This window comes from Vicugna pacos, chromosome 20 (assembly GCF_048564905.1).
Source record: "Vicugna pacos chromosome 20, VicPac4, whole genome shotgun sequence".
NCBI classification, from domain to species: Eukaryota; Metazoa; Chordata; class Mammalia; order Artiodactyla; family Camelidae; genus Vicugna; species Vicugna pacos.
The window spans coordinates 39,567,251-39,593,138 of record NC_133006.1 but is presented as its reverse complement, the minus strand read 5'-3'; the positions used below and the strand labels follow the sequence as shown (position 1 = coordinate 39,593,138).

The 25,888-nt window shown below is 45.4% G+C and overlaps 1 protein-coding gene and 1 non-coding gene across 3 annotated transcripts in view; both read left to right on the top strand.

Annotated features, from left to right (window-relative positions):
- The window catches only part of DSP (desmoplakin), a 41,205-nt gene extending 15,703 nt beyond the window's left edge, over nt 1–25,502 (top strand). Inside the window, exons 5-24 of one of the 2 annotated variants that reach the window (XM_072945705.1) lie at nt 1,891–2,019; nt 3,557–3,607; nt 4,510–4,671; nt 5,179–5,283; nt 6,135–6,230; nt 6,994–7,119; nt 7,654–7,806; nt 9,001–9,155; nt 9,757–9,883; nt 10,586–10,787; nt 11,581–11,807; nt 12,532–12,698; nt 13,114–13,252; nt 13,795–13,988; nt 14,991–15,153; nt 15,640–15,723; nt 16,283–16,390; nt 17,085–17,183; nt 18,342–18,839; nt 21,575–25,502. In XM_072945705.1, the coding sequence (XP_072801806.1) occupies nt 1,891–2,019; nt 3,557–3,607; nt 4,510–4,671; nt 5,179–5,283; nt 6,135–6,230; nt 6,994–7,119; nt 7,654–7,806; nt 9,001–9,155; nt 9,757–9,883; nt 10,586–10,787; nt 11,581–11,807; nt 12,532–12,698; nt 13,114–13,252; nt 13,795–13,988; nt 14,991–15,153; nt 15,640–15,723; nt 16,283–16,390; nt 17,085–17,183; nt 18,342–18,839; nt 21,575–24,811 (6,222 nt within the window). In that variant the 3' untranslated portion in view covers nt 24,812–25,502. Of the gene's footprint in view, nt 1–1,890; nt 2,020–3,556; nt 3,608–4,509; nt 4,672–5,178; nt 5,284–6,134; nt 6,231–6,993; nt 7,120–7,653; nt 7,807–9,000; nt 9,156–9,756; nt 9,884–10,585; nt 10,788–11,580; nt 11,808–12,531; nt 12,699–13,113; nt 13,253–13,794; nt 13,989–14,990; nt 15,154–15,639; nt 15,724–16,282; nt 16,391–17,084; nt 17,184–18,341; nt 20,637–21,574 lie in introns of both variants that reach the window. The other variant, XM_072945704.1, reaches the window with a different exon arrangement.
- Nucleotides 15,776–15,882, top strand: LOC116284513 (U6 spliceosomal RNA). Its single transcript, XR_004194301.1, has one exon. It is a non-coding gene; the product is annotated as a U6 spliceosomal RNA (small nuclear RNA).
- Nucleotides 25,503–25,888: the final 386 nt, after the last annotated feature.

The window sequence follows — 25,888 nt, the reverse complement described above, 5'->3', positions numbered from 1 at the left end:
GAGAGGAGCTGGGGCGGGGTGGCACACCAGCCCCTTGGAAAGGAGCCAGCGGGGGGAGAGGGCAGAGTTCCTAGGGCTCCAGCTATCCCAGGAGGATCAGTGGTGTGGGTGAAACAACCTTTGAACCAAATTACTCCTGAAAGGGCACATCCTCTCATTTTTAGTCACGATGACTGTTCTATAAAATGACAGCTCATAACTTGTCATTTTCTGTATTCATGTTGGGTGTAGCTCTGTGCAGATCCTTTGTTGCAGAGGCTGAACATTTAAAATTTTGGGCAAATGGGATTATCACACGGACTCAGTTTTCCATCGTGGTGGAGGAGCATTTCCTAATAGAAACAGTTGATGAGTGGCGATTTTCAGATCACGCGGTCCTTGTGGTTTCAAAGGGACTAAAAGCAGTTTTATCACTTACTGCTGGTTTGCTCTGGGGTTCTCGGACCCTTCCCTCTTATCCCGTCTTCCCCTCAGCAGAGCCTGCATTCTTCCTCTCCCTCCCAGAGGACTGAGCTGCAGGCCCAGCTGATAAGGGAGTGGTGTCCCCAGAAGCACAGTCAGGATGCAGTCACACATCTCCCGGGCCAGGTTTTTGTTTCCCTGATTTGTGTTTCTGCTGATGCACGGGTCAGATACTATACACCTGGCTGGTAATGAGAGGCGGGAGCGGGAGCTCGGTCATCTCATTAACTTCCCAGTGTTTCTGTTTTAAAGCTGAAATGCGCTTCTGGGGACAAAGGTCAGAGTCCTGGGTAACTTAACAGTCGTCTGATGGCTGTCTGTTCTGAAAGCTCGCCAAGGACATGAGAACGTGGATGTGGCTTAAAACAATGTGTGTTATGTTCTTGCTGCAACACCAGACTGGAACGTCTGCCCTTGGCATGTCCGAGAGATGACACTGATGATTTGGAAATCTACATGAGCTCATGCGAAAGACGAGATAATAGACTCACTACATAGTGTGAAACTTGTGGAATAATGTTTGATTCTTTCTGTGTGGCATTCTTAAATTTGAAGTAGTGGAGACTCCAGTTAGTTAGATTTAATTTTTAAAAAGCCAACGTAAATCCACAATCTTAATACGGCCAACATTAATTGAAATGAAGGTGTTGAGTATATATAGTAATTTCTCTTTGAAATGGGCTGAGGGGAGTTTTTGCGTCCAGAAAAGCAATGCTAAATCCTGGATTTACAGAGTCAACAATTGCACTGATGAAAACAATTTAAAGAAAGAAACAATGAAATACTTCTAGGTCAGCTGTTTAGCTTGGGAAGTAGTACCTAGTGGAGCTGAATGAACTATTTTTGATGGACATTTAAAAATAACTGAATGTGGGAACCTCTGTTCATATCTTATAATATTATATCACGTGTGGGTAAACACACAGCTGTGTATACTGTATATACCACTTGCATGTGCCCGGGTAGATTTTTTTTTCCCTTCAGAGGATATGATCTAGGTTTCAAAGATCTCATTCCTTTTTTTTTTTTTTTTTTTAATTTTTTGGGGGGTGGGAGGTGATTAGGTTTATTTATTTATTTATTTTAACGGAGGGACTGGGGATTGAACCCAGGACCTTGTGGATGTTAGGCACTGTGCTCTACCACTGAGATATACCCTCCCCAACTAAGGACCTCATTTCTGAATCCTCTCTCCTCAGCCCATCTTGAGCTGGGGACAAGTAAGTTAAGGGAAGTCATATTTGGCAACCCCACCCTTGCCAACCATTAGCTGCAAATCCCAAACCTTTACGAAATTTTTTTTTTTTGGTTTCAAAAATATTGACTATTTCCATCTTTGTGTAATCTGAGTGGAAGTGTGTATCCCTGCGGTGCCCTGATGCTGCAGGTGAGGGGTGGGAATGAAGGATGCACTCTCTCTCTCGGCAGGCGGAGATGGACTTGATGGCCTGGGGTGTGGACCTGGCCTCGGTGGAGCAGAGCATTCACAGCCACAGGAGCATCCACAACACCATCGGGGACTACCGCTGGCAGCTGGACAAAATCAAAGCCGACCTGGTACTTTGGAATCTTTCCTTTCTGAGTCTTCAGAGAGCACAGTGAAGGCTTTTGTAATTACTCCCCCCCAGCAGTGGTGGCTGAAGCAAAAGTCTGTGATTCCTTCCCCAACAGACTGGAAATTTAAAAAAATCCCATTTTGTAAGTGGGAACGTGGACTCAGATAGACCTACTCCAGATGGTGCTAACTTTTTCCAGGACTGAGGGTGCACATGCATGCATTTAGTGCAGTTGGTAAATGAATATTTGGGGGGTAGTAATTCGTTTCTGCATAAAGCAGAGCACAATCTTCACATGGAGAAAATGGGACAATTGTGTAGTTTTATTTTGGTGAATCCTTGAGTCCTTTCCCATGTGGTAATTGAAGTGTATTTCTTCTTTATTTTTTTAATGGGGGTACTGGGGATTGAACCCAGGACCTAATGCATGCTAAGCATGAGCTCTGCCACTGAGCTATTACTTTCCCCGCCTAAAATGTGTTACTTAAAAAAATTTTTTTGGGGAGTCTTTTTTCTTTTTAAATTAGAGTGTAGTTAATTTACAATGTTGTGTTAGTTTCTGGTGTACAGCATAGTTATACATATATATATATCCCTTTTCATACTCTTTTTCATTATAGTCTATTACAAGATATTGAATAGAGTATCCTATGCTATACAGTAGGATCTTGGTGTTAAAGACCTTTTTTTATTTTTAAATTTTTTGGGGAGGGGCTAATTAGGTTTGTTTGTTTGTTTTTTTAATGGAGGTACTGGGGATTGAACCCAGAACCTCAGGCATGATAAGCACACATACTACCACTGAGCTATACCTGGCCCCCATCCTAAAATGTGATGTTTATTTTTATTTTATTTTGTTTTTTGGAGGGGGAGGTAATTGGGTTTATTTACTTATTCTTAGAAGAGGCACTGGGGATTGAACCCAGGACCTCAGGCATGCTAAGCACGTGCTCTACCGCTTGAGTTATATCCTCCCCCTGAATGTGTATTTCTAGTAAAGGAAATTGTGTCTCATCCTGTATGTTTCCCTGGAGGAAAAGACTGACTTGAAGCTGGGTCCAGAATTATAGCCTGAAATATTGATCTGATCTTAAGTGCCTGGTTTCCACCGCCCCCTCCTCCCAGGTCTCTACACTTTTAAATCACTGATTTTTGTTCTTATGCCCTTTTTTCTTTTTTTTTTTCCCTTCTTTTGTCCACCTGAGTATCTGATCAGAATTTTCCCTCTGTTCTCTAAGACCTAGGGAGTCCTAAATGATATTTCCAAACTTTTAAAACTGTGTAACAGTGAGTCTTTAAGTGACAGTGATGAGCCCTTTGCTTTGGAGAGGTGCCACCCCCATGCCAGTGAGGGTTTGCCTTCAGACCAACTGGGAAAGATCCCCGTGGGTGAATGGTTTCATAGGGCAAATCCCCCTTTCTCCTGGGGGAGCTGAAATTAGTACGTATCTGACGAGAAGGAGGTTTAGAAGGGCTCTTCTTGCTGTGCAAACCCTCGGGGGGAATTAAATAAGTACCTGCTGTTGGTCTCCTTCTAGCGTGAGAAATCTGCGATCTACCAGCTGGAGGAGGAGTATGAGAACCTGCTGGTAAGCCCACTTATTTCTAAAGGGTCCGTGTTCAAGGCAGTTCAGGTCCATGAACATGGGGCTTATGAAGGTAAGTCATCTGCTGGGTGTTAAGGACCCTGGAAGTACCTGGAAAGTATCCCGAGGGGCTTGTAGATGCTAACTTCATTTCTACTGCTGCCTCCCCTTTAGAAGGGACTTTTGAAAGACTTTTTCTGAAAACAGTCCGTGCGTGGTGCTGTTCTGTTTGTCACTTGAGTGTCACATAAATGGCATTTGTTCAGTACTTGCAATTAAAGCCATGAAGCTTTTCCACTTGTGAATTGCAGCCTTTTTATGCTGTATAAGCAAAAATAAGACATGTTTTCCTTAGAGAAAGATTTAGCAGACCATCACCACCATTTAGCTGAGGACAAACTGAATTATTATACTTGACTCATAAGAAGAACTGTTCCCTTTCTTCTGCCTATTTGGGTCACCCCATCTTCACTTTTCCATATTTCCTTGTTGGTCACAATACTTTTTAAATAATGGGGCTTAGTGGTGACACAACTCTTTTCCAAAGTGTGACTGATGGCACCTTGAATTTTGGGGATGTGGGAGAGGGAAGGAAAAGCTTGATTTATCCTTTTAAGAATCCATTTACCCTTCATAGTCTAAAACTAAGTATTGAACCCAAACGTCAGTGTCTGAATTAAGACTCTTCTGGGTTAGGCTGTTGCCTTGAATCTAAAATTGCCCCCAAGTTGGGGTGGCTCCTTTCCACATACCAGGTGGTCACTAAACACAAGAGGTTAACATTGTATTGATTCTTGGGATTTTTGTGGGTCAAAGGGACCACCTGGGTTTATCTGTGAAATCCGCAGAGAGCACCATTCACCTGCATGTGGTAATTCTAATGCTGCTTTGACCCTCCTGTGCAGAAAGCATCCTTTGAGAGGATGGACCACCTGCGGCAGCTGCAGAACATCATCCAGGCCACGTCCCGCGAGATCATGTGGATCAACGACTGCGAGGAGGAGGAGCTGCTGTACGACTGGAGTGACAAGAACACCAACATCGCCCAGAAGCAGGAGGCCTTCTCAGTAAGCCCCCAGAGGCGGGAGCTGGGGGCCCTTCCCTCGAGGTGCTGCCTCGGCGGCTGCGCGGTGGCCAGGAGTGGGCTTGGAGTCATTTAATCGGCCACTTGTAATTCAGCTTCAGTTGAACGGTCAGGGAAAACAAAACATTCCTTCCCGACAGCTCTTCAGTGGCTTAAGAGGGGCCGGGCAGGGCTCGGCATCTCAGGAGACAGTAGACGGGGTAAGATGAGTCCCCTCAGGTGCCACTGAGGGTGTGTAGCTTGGAGGCTTCACCTGCATGAACCCGGACGAGACGTGTCACCAGTCTGGCCTCAGCCACGTACTGAAGGGTCTCAGACATCCTTTCTGGTCTTAAAAATGCCACGATTCTTGAGGAAAGCATAAGACAACTGTTTGGCCTCATTCATTGCCGAAGTGCAGTTTTGTATTTCACTTCCTATAACTCCGGTGGGAGGGATGGAGGGCCGCCGGTGACTTGTTCTCAAGGACTTGTTTTTCTTTCCTTCACAGATTCGCATGAGTCAGCTGGAAGTTAAAGAGAAAGAACTCAATAAGCTAAAACAAGAAAGTGACCAACTTGTCCTGAATCAACACCCAGCTTCAGACAAAATTGAGGTAGGTCTCATGAGATTCACATTTTTGTCAGGGGGTCTGGGGAGGAAGGGATCCTTTTCAAAAAGAAAGACTATACAGATAAATGATTCTTATCCATCACAAAGCCATGCCGAGTTTATTTTATATTTTGAGATCACCACCCTAGACCAGGATTGGCAAGCTTTCTCTGGAAAGGATCAAATAATAAATATTTGAGACTGGCAGGGTATTTGATTTCTGTTGAAATTAACTCTGCCATTGTATGGTGAAAGCAACCATGGGAACTTGTGAGCGAACGATTGTGGCTGTGTTCCAATAAAACTTTATTGATAAATGGAGGTGGTGGGCTGGCTGTGGCCCTTGGACTGTAGTGTGCTGACCTGTGTCCTAGATCACCATCCGTGGGCTGCACTCAAGGCTGACACCAGCTGGTAGCGCTGGTGTGGCCATATTGGTTGCTAAACAAATCAAAATATTTTCATACCAGTTGGTAAAGAGTCATTGCCTTAAGCCCCTCAAACCCTCCGTATGGGTACCTTGGGCCTCCCTGTGACCTAGCAGCTGTACAGGACCGGGGCTGATGCCCCAGCGCCCTCCCCAGTGTCAGTTCTGGTTGCTCAGTGGCTGTCCCCCATTTGGGTCAATCTTTTGACTGATACCCCTAATGGTTTCCGTCTCTTAGAACTTAAATTTGATTTTTACGATACCAGGAGTTCCCTGTTGGGAAAGTTTGGTTTCAAATTTTAGAAGAAAAAAGTTGGCTCAATTTGGAATCAGATGACAAAGGCTTCAGATCGTTCATTCAGGCTCACCCACCTCCAGATGAGTGGATGCCTCTCTGTGGAGGGACAGCGGTGGTTTTCTTGTTTCAGGCGTACATGGATACCCTTCAGACACAGTGGAGCTGGATTCTTCAGATCACCAAATGCATTGATGTTCATCTCAAAGAGAATGCTGCCTACTTTCAGGTGTTTATACTTTGTAATCATTGAATTGTGTCTTAAGTCTTAATACCTTATCTTTTTTTCTTTTTACGTTGGAACTGGCTTTGTAGTCTATTTTTTTAACTTTTATTTTGGGGGGAGCTAATTACGTTTATTTTTTTAAATGGGAAGTGGCACCTGATGGAGCTGAATGAACTATTTTTGATGGACATTTAAAAAAAATGAATATGGAAACTTCTGTTTGTATCTTACAACATTGTATCATATGTTGGTATCCACACACAGCTGTATAGACACACACACCCCCGTTTACATGTGACTGGGTAGATTTTTTTTTTCTTCAGAGGACCCGATACGACTTTCAAGGATCTCACTTCTTTTCTAAGTTTTGGGGGGAGGTAATTAGGTTTATTTATTTATTTTCATGGAGGTGCTGGGGATTGAACCCAGGACCCCGTGCATGCTAGGTACTCACTCTACCACTGAGCTATACCCTCACCTATTAATACCCTATCTTTTGAAGGTGTTTGAAAAATCACTGGGAGCAGTCTTCACAGTGGTGCATAAATACTATTTATTGGTTTTTAGTTTAGAAAAACGTAGATTGGTCACCAATCAGGTAGTCTCTTGGTGTCATGTAAGTTAATAGACTTTCTGCTCTGCTCTTTTCCTCGAACCACCTGTCAGATAGACTCATAGGGAAGACAGTCCCTGAAGTAGAAATACTAAGCCATACTGCTTATTGAGTTGCTATTTGTTGACTTGAGGTCCCCCCCATTCTTCATAGTTTTTTGAAGAGGCCCAGTCGACAGAAGCCTACCTGAAGGACCTCCAGGACTCCATCAGGAAGAAGTACCCGTGTGACAAGAGCACGCCCCTGCAGCGCCTGCTGGGGCAGATCAAGGAGCTGGAGGTACCGCCCGGCCCGGGCCCTCAGCGGCCTCCCCAGGGGTGGCAATAGGCGTGCCCTCCGACACAGCTCAGGCTTGGGCTTTTCTGCAGAATGAGCGCCCAGAGCGCAAGCCAGCATCGTCTTCATTTTCAGTGGCTTTTCTCAAAGTGCATTCTTTGCACACTCAGCCACTGATGAAAATTACTTTCACTTCAGTAGTTCCTGTCACTCAAAGCAAAAGTGGAGAGACTGCTGATGACTTAAATGCCAATTCCCTTGGGAAAGCATACTTCACATTGTATCAGCACGGTCCTTTCACGCCTTGATGGTCTTTCCCGCCCACCTAGTTCATGGCTGCGGTGCCTCTGCAGGGGCTGTGTGGGAAAGGCACCCATGGTCCCTGCAGCTGGAGGAACCGGTGGCTTTTTACAGCTGATGCACCTTTGCTGGTATCTCATTTGTAACGTCACGATAGCTGTAGTCATGCCCTGTGAAGATCTCACGTAACATTCACAGAGTATCTGTGTTTAAGTATGATTTTATTTGCAACGACAGAAAGAACGAGAGAAAATCCTTGAATACAAGCGTCAGGTGCAGAACTTGGTAAACAAGTCCAAGAAGATCGTGCAGCTGAAGCCGCGGAACCCGGACTACAGAAGCAATAAGCCCATCATTCTCCGGGCTCTCTGTGACTACAAGCAGGACCAGGTGTGTGCTCGGTTCCCCGGAATGCTGCCAGACTTTCTCCTCCCTTTACGTACAGACTTTTCCTTTAGGAGAGCAGAATTTTATTGCAGTTTCAGTGCACACCCTAGTAAATATCTTCCTTTTGTACACAAAGCAGCAAGCTCTTGAAAAAATGCAATGGTTTTGTTCTGCATCATCTGATATTTGTCAGTAATTAGAACAATAGTTATTTATAAACTATGCTAATTTTAAGGCTTAATACTTTTGGTTCTTCTAATATGCAAAACTTACTTATCCATGACCACTGTTATCTCTGAATTTCTGAGACAAAAGGAAAATGAGAAACATGACCATTAGGCTGCATGTAAACTGAATGTCATTGCAGATTCTATGCGGTAATTAAAGATCAATTCTTTAGGCTCAGTGGTACATACAAACATTTATACAGGAAGATGATTTGTTTTTAGTAATTATTTATGTAATTCTCCCAGCTCTATTTTCTTATAAAAATTAAGGAGGATTTGAGAAATATAAAAAAAAAAAACATCAAATATGATCAGTTGGTTAAATAGATGTCAGAAAACAGTGGAGTTCATCCTACCACGCAGAAATGTTTCAAGAACTTGTGTGGAGAGAAGAAAGGTGAAGTGGAGCTTGGAATACCTCGATGTCAAGCTTGTTACATTTGACTAGTTAAGAGAGTTGTCATATTTTAAGTACCCCTTTTAAGAAGCGATAGAGTTAATTTAGAAAAGAAGCTATTTAGATGCTGGAGTTAATTGAGAAAGTTTTCTGAGGCCCTGATAGCAGAATTTTTGTTTTTATTTTTAAGAGCAAATGAGTGGGACAGACAACTCCTGCACTCTGAAATCTACTAGATAAAACACAAACTCAACAAAAATAGAAAAGCCAGAGGGTGACTTTTTGCCTTCCTGAAGGATCCCTCACTTCACCGGTAGATGCCCCAGGCCGTCTCTGGAAAGTTGCCCCCCCTCCCCATTCACTTCGTACACACCTCGCAGGCTCCCCTGTCTTGTGTAAAGCATCAGTCTTGGGTGTTGTTGGGACCAGCTTCCGTGGAGGAAACGCTAGTCAGATAAAAGCTGAAAAACCCATTTGCATTCTGTCTTCACTGCTGCTTCTGTCTTTGAGATAAAAGATACACACGTGGACTCGTGAATAAAGCCCAAACCTGGGACTGCTTGCCTTTTGCAGAAAATCGTCCACAAAGGGGATGAGTGCATCCTGAAGGACAACAACGAGCGCAGCAAGTGGTACGTGACTGGCCCGGGCGGCGTGGACATGCTCGTGCCCTCCGTGGGCCTCATCATCCCCCCGCCCAACCCTCTGGCCGTGGACCTCTCGGGCAAGTACGTGGTGGGCGCTCCTCCTGGCTGTGATGTGACCACGGGTGGGAGAAGTCGGGCCGATGCTCACATTGGACAGTTAGACACACCGTTCCTTACTGATCACCCCCCCCCCCACCGAGGGGAACCTGGTGAGGGTCCCATGCCATCTGCTTCATGTGAAGGCCCTACAGTTATTACTGCAGAAGAGGAATGTCTGCTTTTTTTGAGGGGGGAGGTAATTAGGTGTATTTATTTTTAGAGGAGGTACTGGGGGATTGAACCCAGGACCTCGTGCATGCTAGGCACGCACTCTGCCACTGAGCTGTACCCTCCCCCTTTGAGTAATCGTCCTTGTCCTACACTTGAAAGGCGTTGTTTCAAAGTTCTTCTTCCTTTTAGACAATCAGTAGTTTTGCCTGTAGCCTCAAATAGAAAAATGCCCTGAGCATCTATATTTGGCCATCAGTAGGTGGAGTGTTCCTTTCACAGACTGTCCATGGCAGATTCTTCCAGACTGTCTCTGGTGGAAGGCTTCCACCCCCTCGGGGTGGGGACAGTAGCGCAATGAGCTCGTTTGATGGAGAGCAAGTCTTTAGCGTGTTTTTTCCTTGGTGCCTGCTAGGATTGAGCAGTACTACGAAGCCATCCTGGCTCTGTGGAACCAGCTCTACATCAACATGAAGAGCCTGGTGTCTTGGCACTACTGCCTGATCGACATCGAGAAGATCAGGGCCATGACCATCGCCAAGGTACGTCCTCAGGACCACCCGGCCGCCTGGAGGTTTCCGCCAGGCGAGCCTTCTAGCTGTGCAGATGATGCTTTTGTGTCTCGGCAAGAATCAGCTGAGCCTTCCTTAGAGGTTCTAGTCCGTCCAGCCGAGAATGGGAGGAATTCGCACAGGGCTCACTACTGACAAACAGAAGTACTAGTTAAAGTTGCTTGACAAGCCAGAAGTACCTGTGGAAAAGGCATGGGTCCTGTGATGCTCTGGGTACCATCCTCCTTAGATGTAATGGAAAATTAGTTTGTAATTATTGACTGGGTATCACAGAAGTAAAAGGTGGGATAGAATTCTTGGAAGAACACCCAAAGCATTAGTTATTCTAGATCAGTGGTTTTCATGTTGGGGTCCAAGGATCCCAGGTGAGGGAGTCCTTTGGGATGCCCAGGACAACAGGGAGGAGAGGGGCATGGAATGAGGGGGCTGGGAGCTCCCCCCAACCCGTTTCCTCTTTCGAGTCGGAGCAGTTTTGCTGTGATCTGCTTTACATTTGGGGTTTCTGAGTCCTACTGCCTTTAGAGAATAAAATTCCATAGGAAGAGAAAAATTGACAACCCACCACTCGGAGTGTTGCCCCAGACCCCAACTGAGCCTAATGCATTTTCAAGCAAACTCTTCTTGGTCACACTTTGGGGCCGTCAGAAACACCCCTGCCTGGTTTACTTTCAGCTGAAAACCATGCGGCAGGAAGATTACATGAAGACAATATCTGACCTTGAGTTGCACTACCAAGAGTTCATCAGAAACAGCCAAGGCTCAGAGATGTTCGGGGATGATGACAAGCGGAAGATGCAGACCCAGTTCACGGATGCGCAGAAGCACTACCAGACCCTGGTCATTCAGCTCCCTGGCCACCCCCAGCACCAGACAGGTTGGTTTGGAGCTGCTCTCTGTTTGTATCCACCATACATACAGTTTGGTTTGTTTTTATTGAAGTATAGTTGATTTATAGTGTTGTGTTAATTTCTGGTGTACAGCACAGTGATTCAGTTATACATACATTCTTTTTTATGATAGGTGATTATAAGCTAGTGAATATAGTTCCTTGTGCTATACTGTAGGACCTTGTTTATCTATTTTATTTTTTATTGAAGTGTAGTCGGTTTACAATGTGTCAGTTTCTGGTGTACAGCATAATGCTTCAGTCATACATATACATATATTCATTTTCATATTCATAGGTTAATACAAGATATTAAATATAGTTTCCTGTCCTATACAGAAGAAACTTGTTTATATATCTATTTTATATATAGTAGTTTGTATCTGCTAATCTCAAGCTCCTAATTTATCCCTCCCCCCACCCCCACTTTCTCCTTTGGTAACCACACATTTGTCTTCTGTATCTATGAGTCTCTTTCTGTTTGTAAATAGGATCATTTGTCTCATTTTTTTAGATTCCACATGGAAGTAATACCATATGGTATTTGTCTTTCTCTGACTTACTTTTTTAAAAAGCAAGTCGGTAGTTTGCCAAAAACCAGTTTCAGAATTGCTTCTTTGAAAGATAATATCTCAAAAGCCATTTATACACTAAATTTTCAGAATCACATCAAAGGAAGTAGCTACGCTGTCATGCAGTGTGGATGGTTTTGTATTTTGAGGTCTCATCCCCTTCTGGCCCGGAATCCTCTGACTCTTGTGGTCCTAATGTATTTTTACAGTAACCACAACTGAAATCACTCATCTCGGTTCCTGCCAAGATGTCAACCGTAATAAAGTAATTGAAACCAACAGAGAAAGTGACAAGCAAGAGACGTGGATGCTGATTGAGCTGCAGAAGATTCGCAGGCAGATGGAGCACTGTGAGGGCAGGATGAGCCTGAAAAACCTTTTCCTGGCCGACCAAGGGTCCTCACATCACATCACAGTCAAAATAAACGAGCTGAAGGTATGGATCCCTCAACATTTGGCTTGATTCCAGGTATCTTTATATTTAACCATGAACTAATTAAACACTTAAAGGCAAGAAAACCTTCATTTTTCAAGGAAACAGTCTTCTGGCATGATTTCCTTTTTTGTTTCCCCTGCTTCCAAATTTATAGAAGGTTACCTGGGCCAGAGATCAAACCATCTTTGCTGTTAGTGTGTGAGTTGTTGGCTCAGGCTGCAGTATCTGCCTTTTCTGCAGTGTCAAGTTTTTAACCACACATTAATTCGGCTTCTGCCTGAAGCAACCTATGATACGGGCTAGACAGGTAGAATGATCTTTACTTATAGACAGGAAACTGACATGGAGAGATTGGGTGGGAGGCTGGGGTGGGGGATGTGAGAACTCCAGGCCATGTGCAGAGCTGGGACGGCACCCCAGATATTTCAATGTTCAGCTCTTTTCCACACAGCCAGGCCTGGGCACTGCGTTGGGCGGTCCAAGGCATGTGTCCTAAGCAAGTGGGTCACGTTTATCCAGTGCTGGTAAGGCCTCCCTGCTGAAGCGCACGGAAGGGCAACTCTTGCTTGAATCTTTGACATTTTGTAGGCTTTTTTTAATCCAAAAAAGAAAAATAAATAAATTTTTAAAACTCAAAAAAATTTTGTGGGCTTTTTGAGAACGCAGGCGACGGTGAGAAGCACACAGCTAAATCCAAAGTGTTCTCCTGCTTTTTTTTGCACAGAGTGTGCAGGCTGATGCCCAGGCAATTGCTGAAGTTCTCAACCAGCTGAAGGACATGCTAGCTAACTTCAGAGGCTCGGAGAAATACTGCTATTTACAGAATGAGGTATTTGGATTGTTTCAGAAACTGGAAAACATCAATGGCGTGACAGACGGCTATTTAAATAGGTAAACACGGCTGACGCTCACCTCAGACGTTTGGCTTGTCTGCAGCTTCATTTTTGATTTGTTTTCGGGGCTGCTTACTTTCCATTTCTCTTTTCGCTCGAGGCTCAGTCACATTCTGTGCTTTTGAAAGAGGGTCCTCGCGTCCAGTGTCCTCATCCCCCTGTTCTGACATCAAATGTCCCTTACACCTAAAGCATCCTCTAAAGGCCAGAGCTCAGATTTTAATGTTAATGCAACATGGTAGTCAGAATCATGATAGCGAGGGAAAAAATGAATTGCTCTGCTGTTTATAAAATAAGCAAAATAAATATTTCTCCACTTTAATACAGTTCTCTTTTATTAATAGTGGCCAGAGCCAAATGTCCAAAGTCTGATTATGTCCCCGTCCGTTTTGTTCACCTCTTGCTCCTCACAGCTTGTGCACAGTCCGGGCACTCCTGCAGGCCATTCTCCAAACAGAAGACATGTTAAAGGTGTACGAAGCCAGACTCACCGAAGAGGAAACTGTTTGCCTGGATCTGGATAAGGTGGAAGCGTACCGCTGTGGCCTGAAGGTGATGTGAAGGGCTGGCACAGTGGCCCCGCTTATGGGAAATAATACAGGACTACTCAGTCCCCAGTTATAAAGCTTCCCTAAGCTTTCATGAGATTCAAGGATGACTGGATTTCGTCGGCCACACATGGTTGACATCAGCCGTTATCTCTGGTGCACTGTTGTCCAGGGCGTGTTGGCAGGAGCCACATGGGAAAGTCATCTGTGGGGAGAGTAGTCTGGGGAATTCCAGTTAAACATAGTTAAGCTGGTTACTGTTGTACTTTTCAGAAGCTTTACTGTGTTAGTATATTTTGTGATTTTTCAGGAATGGAATGGTTAATACATTTTATAATTTTTCAGGAATGGGGTGTCATATTTAGCATTTCCCAAACTAATTGACAGTTTGCATACTTTTTTTTAACGGGGTGGCACCAGGAGCAAGATCGCTGGCACAAATACTGGGGAATGACGTCAGTAAATACATTTTCCTTGCAGTGTAGTGTCCGGCAGGAGATGAAATTGGTTTGTACTCTTTTTTTTTTTTTTTCCCTCTTGTGACAGAAAATTAAAAGTGACTTGAACTTGAAGAAGTCATTGCTGGCCACCATGAAGACAGAGCTGCAGAAAGCCCAGCAGATCCACTCCCAGACTTCCCAGCAGTACCCGCTCTACGACCTGGACCTGGGCAAGTTCAGCGAGAAGGTCACCCAGCTGACCGATCGCTGGCAAAGAATTGATAAGCAGATAGACTTCAGGTGTGCCAACCTCCTTCCACGCTTCCTTCCCGTTTGGTTGTTCCCCACATCATGTCACTTGAAGTGATCACCGTAAAAGCCAGTGGTTTGGTTGTGTGTGTAAGTTATGCAGCCTCGGCGCTTTCTTCGTGGCCTCGCTGTACCGGAGGCAGCTCTGTTGGGAATGGGACAGGGAACCTCCCAATAGCCAAGCTCGATGCCAAGTGCCATCCAGTTTCTTAGGGAAACAGTGGAAGCCATTGATCAAGCTCCTTCATGCCCCATAAATTCAGGAGTAGATGCTTGTACATCTTACACAAAAGAAATGCCTTCCTGCAAAGCGAGGTTTAAGCAAATATCCTGAATCCTGCTTGTAGTTTATTTTACCAGGAGTGCTTCTTGAGTTACAGATCATTGATATGTAATTCACATGCCGCACAGTACACCCACTGAAGGTGTACAGTTCAGTGTTGTGTAGTGTATTCAGACTGTGTAACCATCACCACAATCTTTAAGCTTAGAATATTTTTTCTCACCCTAAAAAAGAAACCCCATACCCACTGGCGGTCACTCCCCATCCCCTCTCAACCCTCCAGCCCCAAACGGCCACCATTCTGCTTGCTGTCTCTGTAGATTTGCCTATTCGGACATTTCATCTAAACGGAAACATCTGATATGTGTCCTTGGTGATTGCTTTTTTTCGCTGAACATAATGGCTTCAAGGTTCATCCAGGGTGTAGCACGTGCCAGTACTTCATTTCTTTTTACGACTGAGGGATACTCCGTTGTCTGGCTGTAACACATTTTGTTTATTCTCTCATCAATTGATGGATATTGGGGTTGTTCCCCGTTTTGGGCTCTCGTGAAAAATGCTGCTATGAACGTTCATGTAGAACTTACTGTGTGGATGTCTGTTTTCAGTTCTCCTGGGTGGACTCGCTGGGTCATCGGGTAAATCTGTGTTAAATGTTTTGAGGAGCAGTAGCCATGCTTTAATGATTTTATTGTATCTGTTTTCCCCAGACTGTGGGACCTGGAGAAACAAATCAAGCAACTGAGGAATTACCGTGATAACTATCAGGCTTTCTGCAAGTGGCTCTACGATGCCAAACGCCGCCAGGATTCCTTAGAATCCATGAAATTTGGAGATTCCAACACGGTCATGCGATTTTTGAATGAGCAGAAGGTATGAGCTAATTTACCACTGCATTAGATTTCATTGGGCATAAGATGTATTTTCCTCTGGTTGTGTTTTCATAGCAGTACCCAGGTTTGAAATAATAAATATTTAATAATTACTAGTCCCTTTTGTGAATGCTTAAATCGTGCCCAGAGGAAAAGCAATGGAGATGTTTACAAAGAAATGTGCTTATGAATGTAGAATAATGTAACATCATAGTAAAGTATCTTTGTAAATTGAAGTGATAGGACCAGAAAAGAGTGCTGACCAGACAGTAACCTCTTAGATAATAAGAAGTTGAAGATCTTCCTTCTCTTTTCTGAATAGGAAACATGCTCATCTTTTAAGGTTTCGCTGTGAGAATACGGGTCGGAACATGTAGTAATAAACTGAGGGAAAAGACCAAGTAACAGTGGTTTAAAGAGTAAAATAACATTTATTTTAAAATAGGTGCGCACTTTAACATTTGTAAATATTTTCTTTTTTGTAAAGAACTTGCACAATGAAATAAGTGGCAAACGAGACAAATCAGAGGAAGTACAAAAAATTGCCGAACTGTGTGCGAATTCCATTAAGGTATGTTGGTTTCACAGAGGATGTCGGTTTTTCACAGAGAATATTATTCACTGTGTTTATTTCGGCAGCACGTATACTAAAGCGGGAATGCTGCAGAGAAGGTTGGCATGGCCCTTATGCAAAGATGACGTGCAAATTCATGAAGTGTTTCATATTTAAAAAAAGAATGTGATTAACTGCATTATTTTCTGATTGACTTCAAAGGTTATAGATTTCTTGGGGACAGCGATTATGGCTTTTGTATATTCTCTCCTGAACAAACCGTAAACGCTTGTTATCTATCAGCTTGAATTCATTTTGCATAGGCAGTATCTCCAGGAATGGGCTGGTCTTCATTCTTGAAACTGGTGTGTCCAAAAATCCCCATTTAGCATATAAAGATGTGCTGCCTGGTTCAATAATGTGATGTTAGCTGCTTGCACATTAGGAGCATGTGATAGCCTTTGGCGTTGGTCATTAGAAATGCAACTTGGTGATTTAAAACTGTGGAATTTGTAGCTGTTAGTGATTCCTTTGAAGCCCGTTAAGCATGTTTTTCTCAAACTTCATTATTCTGCAGGATTATGAACTGCAGCTGGCATCATATACCTCGGGACTGGAAACGCTGCTGAACATACCTATCAAGAGGACCATGGTTCAGTCTCCTTCTGGGGTGATTCTGCAAGAGGTACAGATCTCATTTCATATCTCTTAGAGTCTGCCCCTCCACATCTTCTCTCTGCCCGTTCCCTTCGTGTCCTCCCTACACTCTCTGAATTCATCTCTTGTTACAGGGTAGCCACTCAGAAAGGTTTAATACATTCTGCTTTCTCTAGTGTGAGTCATCAGTTTAAGATGCATTTTAGGAAATGATCACTGAGAAGTCTGGGTCTGTTGTTTATATGTTCGAGACTTTGCAGAAACTGGGCTTAAATTCTGGGTTTAGTGAGGGAGACTTCTAAAAAGTGGAAAATACCTGGTAGATTTCAAAAAGACAACTTCTCAAAGGTATCAGAGACCATCATCTGTTCAGTGGTTTAGGGGGAACACCCTGGAGTGATGAGAATGGAGTGCAGTGTTTTCAGCCCTTTGTTTAGTGGTACATCTGGGTTTGGGAATCAGCCCACATGAACGAAAGAGAATTCACTCCTTAAATTATAAGGTCATCATTTGATGGTTTTAGAAAACAAAATTGGTCAACTGGCATAGGATGTTTTAAAATTTAATTTTTTTAATTGAAGTATAGTCAGTTACAATGTATCAATTTCTGGGGTACAGCATAATGTTTCAGTCATACATATACATACATGTATTCATTTTCCTAATAGGACTTTTTTTAAATGCAACAGCTTTTATTTTTCCTTTCTCTCCTTTTCTCCAAGGCTGCAGATATGCATGCTCGGTACATAGAACTTCTCACAAGGTCTGGAGATTATTACAGATTCTTAAGTGAGATGCTGAAGAGTTTGGAAGATCTGAAGGTAATTTACTTTATCTCCTTGGAGGATCCAAAAAGAAAATAGGATAGAACTTTATTATTACTGCCTCATTATAACATGGATTTGGACATACCCACTGGTACAACTGTATTTCCTCCAAACAGTTAGTACAATATAGTTTGTTCAGAAGTCAGGGGTCAGTTCTCTTCTCTGCTACCCTGCTCTGAATGAGCTTAGATAGCATTTGCAAAACTACAGCTACTTTACCTTACCCCCCAAATCCAGTAATTTCATTTAATGTTTGGTCAAGGAATTTGCTTTATTTCTTTGTGTTAAATCATGGAGAACACCCTATATTAGCGGGATTTGAATTCTGCACGTCGAGTGATTGTTTAATTCACTCCTCATTTCTAATACTTGATTTGAGTCCATATGGAAACTAATAACTTTGAAATAAAAGAAACATAATTTATGAAATCATAAGCTTTTGGTTTCAGAAGAAATCACCTCATTTAAGAAAGCTGATAACTCAGAGGTGATACATCACTTACTGACATGATATAAGCAGTTGATGGAAGAATTATGACTGGAGTAGAGATCTCTTGAATTTTTATCTGGTAGCCTTTGTCTTGTATCACTCTTTATATGTGTACTTATGTGTGTGGTGTGTGTGTGCATGTGTGTGTGCAGGTGTGTAACAAGAAATGAGAAAGCACATTGGTCTTATGGGGAGAGAGTACTGCTTCTTATGATGTGAGGCATTTTTTTTTTCCAACATATTTATTTAAAAAATTGAAATATCGTTGATTTACAATGTTTTGTTAGTTTCTGGTATACAGCATAGTGATTCAGTTGTATATTCTCTTTCATTATAGGTTATTACAAGGTAGTGAATATAGTTCCCTGTGCTTTGCAGTAGGACCTTGTTATTTTTCTGTTTTATATATAGTCATGTGTATCTGTTAATCCCAAACTCCTAATCTTTCCGTCCCCCACCTTTCCCCTTCAGTAACTATAAGTTTGTTTTCTGTGTCTGTGAGTCTGTTTCTGTTTTATAGATAAGTTCATTTGTGTCATTTTTTTAGATTCCACATATAAGTCATCTCCTATGATATTTGTCTTTGTGTCTGACTTAACTTCGCTGAGTATGATCATCTCAAGGCCCCTCATTCAACATGCTTTCTGATTTCACTTCCACAGCTGAAAAATACCAAGATCGAAGTTCTGGAAGAGGAGCTCAGGCTGGCCCGAGATGCCAACTCTGAAAACTGCAATAAGAACAAATACCTGGATCAGAACCTACAGAAGTACCAGGCAGAGTGTTCCCAGTTCAAAGCCAAGCTCGTGAGCCTGGAGGAGCTGAAGCGACAGGCTGAGCTGGATGGAAAGTCAGCCAAGCAAAACCTAGACAAGTGCTACGGCCAAATCAAAGAGCTCAATGAAAAGATCACCCGGCTGACGTACGAGATTGAGGATGAGAAGAGGAGGAGGAAGGCCGTGGAAGACAGGTTTGACCAGCAGAAGAGCGACTATGACCAGCTGCAGAAAGCGAGGCAGAGCGAGAAGGAGAGCCTGGGCTGGCAGAAACTGGAGTCTGAGAAAGCCATCAAGGAGAAGGAGTACGAGATAGAGAGGTTGAGGGTCCTGCTGCAGGAGGAGGGCGCCCGGAAGAGAGAATATGAGAATGAGCTGGCAAAGGTAAGAAACCACTATAATGAGGAGATGAGTAATTTAAGGAACAAGTATGAAACAGAGATTAACATCACGAAGACCACCATCAAGGAGATAACCACGCAGAAAGAGGATGATTCCAAAAACCTCCGAAACCAGCTCGACCGACTCTCCAGGGAGAATCGCGACCTGAAGGAGGAGATCGTCCGGCTCAATGACAGCATTCTGCAGACCACTGAGCAGCGGAGGCGGGCGGAAGAGGATGCCCTGCAGCAGAAAGCCTGCGGCTCCGAGATACAGCAGAAGAAGCAGCAGCTGGAGGTGGAGCTGAAGCAGCTCATCCAGCAGCGCTCCGAGGACAACGCCAGGCACAAGCAGTCCCTGGAGGAGGCTGCCAAGACCATCCAGGACAAAAACAAAGAGATCGAAAGACTCAAAGCTGAGTTTCAGGAGGAGGCCAAGCGCCGCTGGGAGTATGAGAACGAACTGGCTAAGGTAAGGAGCAGTTATGATGAGGAGATCATTAGCTTAAAGAACCAGTTCGAGACGGAGATCAACATCACCAAGACGACCATCCACCAGCTCACCCTGCAGAAGGAAGAGGACACCAGCGGCTACCGCGCCCAGGTGGACAACCTCACCAGAGAAAACCGGAGCCTCTCGGAGGAGGTCAAGAGGCTGAAGAGCTCTCTGGCCCAGACCACGGAGAGCCTCCGGAGGGTCGAGGAGAATGTCCAGCAGCAAAAGGCCACGGGCTCAGAGATGGCTCAGCGGAAGCAGCAGCTGGAGATCGAGCTGCGGCAGGTCACGCAGATGCGGACGGAAGAGAGCATGAGGTACAAGCAGTCTCTGGACGATGCCGCCAAGACGATCCAGGACAAGAACAAGGAGATAGACAGGTTAAAGCAGCTGATAGAGACAGAAACAAAGGAGCGCAGGTGCCTGGAGGAGGAAAATGCGAAACTGCAGCGGGCCCAGCACGAGCTGCAGAAAGCCAACAGCAGTGCCACGGAGACAATTAGCAAACTGAAGGTTCAGGAGCAAGAGCTGTCGCGCCTGAGGATCGACTACGAGCGGCTGTCCCAGGAGAGGACCGTCAAGGACCAGGACATCGCCCGCTTCCAGAGCTCCCTGAAGGAGCTGCAGCTGCAGAAGCATAAGGCGGAGGAGGAGCTGATGCGGCTGAAGAGGGCAGCCTCCGAGGACTCCTCCAAGAGGAAGAGGCTGGAGGAGGAGCTAGAGGGCCTGCGGAGGACTCTGAAGGAGCAGGCGGTGAAAATCACCAGCCTGACCCAGCAGCTGGAGCAGGCGTCCATTGGCAAGAAGAAGAGTGAGGATGACCTGCGGCAGCAGAGGGACGTGCTGGAAGGCCACCTGCGGGAGAAGCAGAGGACCCAGGACGAGCTGAGGAGGCTGGCCTCTGAGGTTGAGGCCCTGCGGCGGCAGCTGCTCCAGGAGCAGGACAACGTCAAGCAGGCTCACGTGCGGAATGAGCACTTCCAGAAGGCCATAGAGGACAAGAGCAGGAGCCTGAACGAGAGCAAGATAGAAATCGAGAGGCTGCAGTCCCTGACCGAGAACCTGACCAAGGAGCACCTGATGCTGGAGGAGGAGCTGCGGAACCTGCGCCTGGAGTACGACGACGTCCGGCGGGGCCATAGCGAGGCCGACAGCGGCAAGAACGCTACCATCTCGGAGCTCAGGAGCCAGCTGCAGATCAGCAACAGCCGGACCCTGGAGCTGCAGGGCCTGATTAATGATTTACAGAGAGAGAGGGAAAATTTGAGACAGGAAATTGAGAGATTCCAAAAGCAGGCTTTAGAGGTATTCACAAATATTTGATCGCAGCTCCACTGTGTCTTGAATGATGCACTCCGCAGTCCTCTGATCTCAGCTGTGCTCTTGCTGCTGGGGTGGCTGCTTGCAGAATGTCTCACTTTTCTTTTGGTTGCTGTCTGCCACTGGCTGTCTGCTGCTGTGGACTGATTTCAGCGCTGTTTGCCTGGCTTTTCTGTCACTGCATCAAGTGTCCCTCTGTGTGTGACCCAGGCCTGGCTCTGCTTTTAGACCTTTCACCTGGCTCTTTGGGAGCTGTGACTATATTCGTAATTAAAATTTTGCTAAAGAAAAGTCCCATTAAAGGGGTTTTCTATGCAATTTTTAAGTCATTTTTTAATTCTCACCTGCATGGTTTTGCTGCATGCCTTATCCTGTTCTCTCTTGATCATGGCCCTCCTGTGTTTCTTTCTGTTTGACTTTTCTTCTTCTAACCCCTAATTAAAACATTCAGCTTCTTTAACTTCTAACAACTGTTTGACTTAGGTAGAAAATATTTGTGTGGGGCTGGGTGTGGGGTGTGTGTATATATGTCCATAGATTTGTATTGTTTTATTAAACATATTAGTATAGCTGTAGCAGGTGAGATGTAGGTATAGCGGGTGTGATAACCTGGAACAAAACTCCCCTTATTTGTTCAAACCATAATTACTATTAAGAATGAGACAGGTCTGCAGTTGCTCCCATTTCCTTCTGTGGGAAAATACAGTAAGTATAGAAGCCATTTATCAGAGTGGCAACATACATGTACAGAATTTTTTTCCATGAACTTGTAAGATAACAAAATAACAGTATATCCGAGGAAAACAGAGAAAGGGCAAATATGTAAATACACTTTATTTTTTAATGTAGAAAAAGGTTAAGTGATGGTAGTCCTATGATATGATCAAATCATTTTTTCCTGTTTCTTTCTTTTCACCTTCTAGGCTTCTAATAGGATTCAGGAATCAAAGAATCAGTGCACTCAGGTGGTGCAGGAGAGAGAGAGCCTTCTGGTGAAGATCAAAGTTCTGGAGCAAGACAAGACCAGGCTGCAGAGGCTGGAGGATGAGCTGAATCGCGCCAAAGTGGCCCTCGAGGCAGAAAGCCGGGTGAAACAGCGCCTGGAGTGTGAGAAACAGCAAATCCAGAATGACCTGAACCAGTGGAAAACGCAGTATTCCCGCAAGGAAGAGGCTATCAGGAAGATTGAGTCAGAAAGAGAAAAGAGCGAGAGAGAGAAGAACAGCCTTCGGAGTGAGATCGAGAGGCTCCAGGCGGAGATCAAGAGGATCGAGGAGAGATGTCGGCGGAAGCTGGAGGATTCCAGTCGGGAGACGCAGTCGCAGATGGAGACAGAACGCTGCCGGCTTCAGAAGGAAATCGACAGACTCAAACAGCGCCCGTATGGGTCCCACCGGGAGACCCAGACTGAGTACGAGTGGTCCGTGGACTCCTCAAAGCTGGTGTTTGACGGACTGAGGAAGAAGGTGACGGCGATGCAGCTTTACGAGTGCCAGCTGATTGACAAGACGACCCTGGACAAACTGCTGAAGGGGAAGAAGTCAGTGGAGGAAGTGGCCTCCGAGATCCAGCCTTTCCTCCGGGGAGCAGGTGCTATTGCGGGGGCTTCTGCCTCCCCGAAGGAGAAGTACTCTTTGGTAGAGGCCAAGAGGAAGAAACTGATCACCCCAGAATCCACAGTCATGCTCCTGGAGGCCCAGGCAGCTACCGGCGGGATCATTGATCCCCATCGGAACGAAAAGCTGACCGTCGACAGCGCGATAGCCCGGGACCTCATCGACTTTGATGACCGCCAGCAGATATACACGGCAGAGAAAGCCATCACTGGCTTTGATGACCCATTTTCAGGCAAGACAGTGTCTGTGTCAGAAGCCATCAAGAAAAATCTGATCGATAGAGAAACCGGAATGCGTTTACTGGAAGCCCAGATTGCTTCAGGGGGGGTGGTGGACCCCGTGAACAGTGTCTTTTTGCCGAAAGACGTAGCCTTGGCTCGTGGGCTGATTGACAGAGATCTGTATCGGTCCCTGAATGATCCCCGAGATAGTCAGAAGAACTTTGTGGATCCGGTCACCAAGAAGAAGGTCAGTTACATGCAGCTGAGGGAACGGTGCAGGATCGAACCGCACACCGGCCTGCTCCTGCTGTCGGTACAGAAGAGAAGTATGTCCTTCCAGGGAATCAGACAGCCTGTGACCGTCTCTGAGCTGGTGGATTCTGGCATATTGAGACCATCCACTGTCAACGAACTGGAATCCGGTCAGATTTCTTACGATGAGGTTGGCGAGAGAATTAAGGACTTCCTTCAGGGTTCGAGCTGCATAGCAGGCATCTACAATGAGACCACGAAACAGAAGCTTGGCATTTATGAGGCCATGAAAATTGGCTTGGTCCGACCCGGCACTGCTCTGGAGCTGCTGGAAGCCCAGGCAGCTACTGGCTTCATAGTGGATCCTGTTAGAAACTTGAGGTTACCGGTGGAAGAAGCCTACAAAAGAGGTCTGCTGGGTATTGAGTTCAAAGAGAAGCTCCTGTCTGCGGAACGTGCTGTCACCGGGTACAACGACCCCGAAACAGGAAACATCATCTCCTTGTTCCAGGCCATGAACAAGGAACTCATCGAAAAGGGCCACGGTATTCGCTTGCTGGAAGCACAGATCGCAACCGGCGGGATCATCGACCCGAAGGAGAGCCACCGTCTGCCGGTTGACATAGCGTACAAGAGGGGCTACTTCAATGAGGAGCTCAGTGAGATTCTCTCCGATCCAAGCGACGATACAAAAGGATTCTTTGACCCAAACACCGAAGAAAATCTTACCTATCTGCAGCTGAAAGAAAGGTGCATTAAGGACGAGGAAACGGGGCTCTGTCTTCTGCCCCTGAAGGAGAAGAAGAAACAGGTGCAGACATCACAAAAGAATACCCTCAGGAAGCGCAGAGTGGTCATAGTTGACCCAGAAACCAACAAGGAGATGTCTGTCCAGGAGGCCTATAAGAAGGGCCTCATAGATTACGAAACCTTCAAAGAACTGTGTGAGCAGGAGTGTGAGTGGGAAGAAATAACCATCACTGGGTCGGACGGCTCCACCCGGGTAGTCCTGGTAGACAGGAAGACAGGCAGTCAGTATGATATTCAAGATACGATCGACAAGGGCCTCATCGACAGGAAGTTCTTTGACCAGTACCGATCCGGCAGCCTCAGCCTCACTCAGTTTGCTGACATGATCTCCTTGAAAAATGGGGTTGGCGGCAGCAGTGCCGAGGGAGGTAGCGTCAGCGATGACGTTTTCAGCAGCTCCCGACACGAGTCCGTGAATAAGATTTCCACCATATCCAGCATCAGGAATTTAACCATCAGGAGCAGTTCCCTGTCTGACCCCCTGGAGGAGTCGAGCCCCATCGCAGCCATCTTCGACACGGAAAACCTGGAGAAGATCTCCATCACCGAAGGGATCGAGCGAGGCATCGTTGACAGCATCACTGGGCAGAGGCTTCTGGAGGCTCAGGCCTGCACAGGCGGCATCATCCACCCGACCACCGGCCAGAGGCTGTCCCTTCAGGATGCGGCCTCCCAGGGCCTGATCGACCAGGATATGGCCACCAGGCTGAAGCCTGCTCAGAAAGCCTTCATCGGCTTCGAGGGAGTGAAGGGAAAGAAGAAGATGTCAGCAGCAGAGGCAGTGAAAGAAAAATGGCTCCCCTACGAGGCGGGCCAGCGCTTCCTGGAGTTCCAGTACCTCACGGGAGGCCTCGTTGACCCTGAAGTGCACGGGAGGATCAGCACGGAAGAAGCCATCAGAAAGGGGTTCATCGACGGCCGGGCGGCTCAGAGGCTGCAAGACACCAGCAGCTATGCCAAGATCCTGACCTGCCCCAAAACCAAGCTGAAAATATCCTACAAGGATGCCATAAACCGCTCCATGGTGGAAGACATCACCGGCCTGCGCCTCCTGGAGGCCGCCTCTGTTTCGTCCAAGGGCTTGCCCAGCCCGTATAACGTGTCCTCCGCCCCAGGCTCCCGCTCAGGCTCCCGTTCTGGCTCCCGCTCCGGCTCGCGCTCCGGCTCCCGCAGTGGGTCCCGGCGGGGAAGCTTTGATGCCACAGGGAATTCTTCCTACTCTTACTCCTACTCCTTTAGCAGTAGCTCTATCGGGCACTAGGAGCCGGTGGGACGTGGTTGCTCTACCTTGGCTTTCATTGCTATGAATTTTCGCTTTACTAAATAATAGAAAAAGAAAGCCCAGCGCTTGGGGATAGTGATAGAACTTTCCGTGCTTAAGAAAATGTAGCCATGGTTGGAATCAAATAGTAAAGGCTGTTTTGGCTTTTGATCTTAGCCCCCTCCTCGAGAATGTACTTCATCTGGTGTTGTGTGTACGACGTGGTAATCAGTTGTAAGGATAGCACAAATTGAATCACTTCTCTGTTTAGATTTTTGATTGCTTCTTCTTGAACTTCTTTTGGCCTATAATACAGATTTCTATTCTCGGAGATAAAAATTAAATTGACCATTGATGTTGTAGTCCGCATTCTGTTTCTCAGCTAAATATTTCCTTTTTCTGTATTAGGAGAAAATTATCCTACCTTGGCCTCCTCCCCCCACCAAAAAAAGAACCCCCGGCCCCCGACCCAAGCATTTTGGTATGAGTCTCCTCGGATTGTAGACCCCATATCCTCTTAAATGTACCTGTTCGGTTTGGTATTAATTTGACTATTTGTGCATGACAGCAGCAGTCTCTACTTTTCTTTGGTCAAAGTTTTCTGTTTATTTTGCTTGTCATTTTCTATGTACTTTAATAAGGTGTCTTGATGAAGTTTGCTATTCTGGCAATAAACTTTTAGACGTTTGAAGTTTTTGTGCTTTGATTTCCTAATGTGTTCATACACACAAGGGCATTTAGCAGAAGCTTTTTATTTATTGTAACGTATGTCAAAAACTATTTACTAAACACATGCTAAGAAAGACCATTAGAAACCTGTTTCAGTTCTGAATTCTTGTTAGACATTGGTCTTCTGAAGTTAGTTTTTCAACATTTCTTGACCAGGCAGAGTCCTTGGAAAGAAGTCTATATAAAGAGGCCAGGCCAGAGATCAATACTCAATTCTGTTTTTTTCCGGACAGTAAGTAGCATGGGGGCAGGTCACCATTATACCATTTAAAATACGTGAAGTGGGTAAGACTCCATTTTGGTAGTCTCAAATTACATGGTTGCATTTTGTCCCCTAAGAGGAAAGAA